The 3812-nt window shown below is 43.5% G+C and overlaps 1 protein-coding gene across 1 annotated transcript; it reads right to left on the bottom strand.

The window, feature by feature from the left end:
* Nucleotides 1-1594: 1594 nt before the first annotated feature.
* Nucleotides 1595-2435, bottom strand: LOC127304858 (BTB/POZ and MATH domain-containing protein 3-like). Its single transcript, XM_051335430.2, has one exon. The coding sequence runs from the start codon at nt 2394-2396 to the stop codon at nt 1710-1712; it is 687 nt and encodes a 228-aa protein (XP_051191390.1). The 5' UTR covers nt 2397-2435; the 3' UTR covers nt 1595-1709.
* Nucleotides 2436-3812: the final 1377 nt, after the last annotated feature.

The raw sequence follows: 3812 nt of genomic DNA, 5'->3' as shown, positions 1-3812 counted from the left end.
ATTTCCGCATATGTAATATTCTGAGTTAAAATGTGAAGGCAAATGATCCCATTTGTTGATAAATTGAGGAACCATGTATCTTGAGATAAGTTTCACTCGAGAGCATTTTTTGTATTTTTTTTACCGTTTTATTTTTACTAGAAAAGAATTGGTTAACTAAGCATTTTTAAGTAACCTCCTTAATAAATTGTATGTAGGTCGACCTATAAAAATTTGTGCCTTCACCAAAAGTCTATTCTCTTTTTTTGCTTGTTTATCTACATATCTCAAAGTTCATATTGAGTTTTTCTGTTATTAACAGTTTGGTGTCGGTTAGTTATCATATGGACATATTGTTGTACCAAAATGTTGCCAAATATCTTAGTATTTTAATATTCATGTCTCACTCTGCAGCCTGAGCTTCAGTGTCTCCAAAATATTTACTTAGATATTAATCAGTTTCTTTCATAGTATTATTACCATGGTTTTTTGTGCAGCTTACTATGCTAGTCACAATGTATAAATGTATTATGCACTTCTACCTTTATATTTCATAGATTAATATTTTTCTTACAGATTCAGATGATTTACCGGTTACCATGAGTTTTAGATCAAAGAGGTTCATATAGTATCCCTATATAGTTCCATTTTTTTAGACATGTTCTCTCTATTTTTCTTTGCAGCGACCTACCAATTCCCAGTTTACCATATGGTATATTTAAATGTAGAGACGCAGTATAGAAATTGAATGCATTGAAAATTTTGGATTTCCCTGTGTTGCCAAGTAGCGAGGTCACCATTCGTGAGTTACACAGTACGTAAGTGTTTTACGCTACTGAGAGAAACTAACCTTGCATTTGTTATTGTAGTGGTTAGTATGGACTTTGGGTGTATCCGGTACATTTTAAGCGACATTGTCTTTGTATTGGATGATGTATACCTTACTTTTATGTACAGAAAACTTGGAATAGTCGTGGTTATTTGTCTTCATGTTCTTGGTATTATGGCTCACAATTCCTAGATCGTTATTTATGTCACGGTCTCTGCATGAGGATATTCTTTTCTAAGGATTACAAACTGATTTAATTTACATGCATCATTGAACAAAGAATGACCCTCATCACCGTGGCTGCTAGAGAGGCTAAATGCAAAGGACCACAGAAAGACCCAACACACGATTGGCGGCGCGGTGAAGCGCGCTTGTTCATCTAGTTGTAAACATAATTCTATACTGCTAGCACCGCAACGTGCGATCCAACTTTATATACGAGAACACAGGGCCTCGGGAAATCATCCGAGTAGCCTTCTACCTGATCAACACCTTACCAGAATTAGGTTTTACAAAAACATCATTCCTCAAGTGCTTTTAAATGTCATTTGTTTGCTAAACTGATATTGTGTGCCTGTTATTGAGATATGTGTCGAATATGCGTATGAGTAGTGCAACTATTAGATTTATAGTTATACGATAGGTTACGTGTGAGGACGTGTTCGTTGAGGAGTTTGCACCCTTTTTCTTTGCATTTAGGAAATTGCGACATAATTGAAGTAGGAATCATATCAGACACTTAAAACGTGATTTATTCATCGAAATGAAATGTTTTTTTTTCCTGAATTACTACGAGGGACGATATCAAATGAGTGACACACGGGTGCCACCCCTTATTCCTAACAAACCATTATTTGGATACGTCGATCCGTCCGATCAAAGAGAAATAGTACTCCGATCGTCAACCCACCATGCGTTTCTGGGCCAAGCACCATTGGACGAATTCCTTGTCGTCCGGGCGACGGCGGCGGCCGCGGCCGCCGGAGGAATACCTACGGTGCTCTGGCGGCTTCAACCCGAACTGGTCGTCGTCCGCAGCATCATCGTCATCTTGGTCGCTGTCCTCACAAGCAAGAGGCAAGGTCTCCAGCTCCGTGAAGCCGCCGACGTCGCACCGGAACGTGAGGCAGTCGTCCTTGATCAGGTCCTGGCGCCTCTCCAGGTCCTCCTTGCGGATGAAGCGCTCGTGGCCGCAGCTTATCTGCTCTTTGGTGTCGTCGTCGTCGACGCCGCTCTTGAAGATGTCCGTCCTGGCAGGGAGCCCGTAGGCGACGTTGCCGGCCTGGTCGAGGATGCTGAGCTTGTACTGCGCCTGCAGGTTAGCCTTGTCGTAGCCGTGCAGCATGAGGTACAGGGAGATGTAATCATGGGGGTTGGCAGAGCTGGCGTCGCGGCCGTTGGGGTAGTACTTGAGGCGCCACTCGTAGCCGCCGATGGAGAAGACGGTGGAGTTGATGTTCTTGACGGCGGTGACCTTCTTGGTCTGCGAGTAGGCCTCGATGCGGAGCAGGTGGAACCCGCTCGCCGCCTTGCCGACGATGCGCGATGCTGATCGCGACAGCCGGCCAATGCCCACGGCGGTCGTCATAGCGTCAGTCAGTCCGTCGGTCACACAATCGAGCTGATGATGATGGGTAGAACAAAGACCAGAGCAAAGAAGGTGCTGAGTGTTGCCGTGGTGCTGACTGGTGTATATATATGCAGGCAAGGTGGTCTGTAAAATGGTAAAAATGTTTCTTGGGCAACAATTTGTCAACTAATTCAGAGAGTTTTAATTAGAGAACAATCATATTATCTCTTTCTTTTTCAGAGAGTCGAAGAGATTGAGAAGGGACCAAATATCATACTTTCGTTATTAAAATATACTACTCCGGCCGTATGTACATAATGCAATCGATTTATTTCTTGGGATCCCATTACTCCTATGGTATTTAGCTGCTACCATTTCTTGGGCTCCAACCAATCTGGTGAATGGAATTAACTAAGAATTAATGTTTCTCCCTTTCATTAGTTTATTCACATTTTCATTTCTCCCGCTCAGAAATATACAAAAATGGTAGTTTGTATCACCGTGGGACAGGAGTGCAGACATAGGGCTCCCGGGCTAGCTCCGGAGCATAGAATTTTTGAAAAAATGTATCTAGAAGATTCAGAAAGAATCTGATTTTAACAGATATGGAAGCTATTTTTCAAAATAATACGTTCAATTTAATTAAGTCTAGAAATATTACTCAAGTTGACATTATTTCAAAAATAATGTGGCCTCGGTCTCCAGGATGCCGAAAGGATGCTGTCAGCCACCAGTGTCGGTGTGCATCCATTATAGACCAAGTCAAGGTCAAACATTTGTGGTATTTGAGGCCGATAGATCGGACCTCTCAGTGCACTGGTTAGAAGGATGTGAAAATAGGGGGACTCACCAATCACGTTTACTTGTTCCCGTGACACTGTAGGTCTCTTCGCCTGAAGGTGGGGGTGGTTATGAATCAGGACAGGGCATCCATGCACACGTTGAAGGTGGTGGTCACGAACAAAGTGGGGAAAACAACAGAGCACACATCGGCAGTGGTGGTTACGAATCCGGTCAGTGCAGACATGCAACAAGAGGAGACGGTGATAGTGGAGAGGCAGATGCGGATGATGAAGATGACACGTTGCAGAGGTAGATGGAAGAAGAGGATACAGAAGGTGATAGTGGTGATTCAGATGACTCTGATGATTCAGATGAAGAAGAGAACGGAGATGATGTCCCCGTTGGGGTATTTTACTTTCCGCCTCCCAGGTCGTGGGTGCGAACGAGCAACGATAGTTACTAGCACTAGGGGTCACATAATTCACCTTCCATGGTTTTAGAGGCGTTACCAGCCTTTCTCATGTAGTGCTTTACACATAGGACCCGCCCGGATACACTTGATAGTTTGGAGGCATCTTCGTACTTTCTTATGTAGTGCTTTACACATGGGGCCTGCCCAGATACACTTGTCTGGGACCATTCAGGGGTAGA

Source organism: Lolium perenne, chromosome 5, assembly GCF_019359855.2.
Source record: "Lolium perenne isolate Kyuss_39 chromosome 5, Kyuss_2.0, whole genome shotgun sequence".
Classification (NCBI taxonomy): Eukaryota; Viridiplantae; Streptophyta; class Magnoliopsida; order Poales; family Poaceae; genus Lolium; species Lolium perenne.
This window is presented reverse-complemented; position numbering and strand designations above follow the sequence as displayed.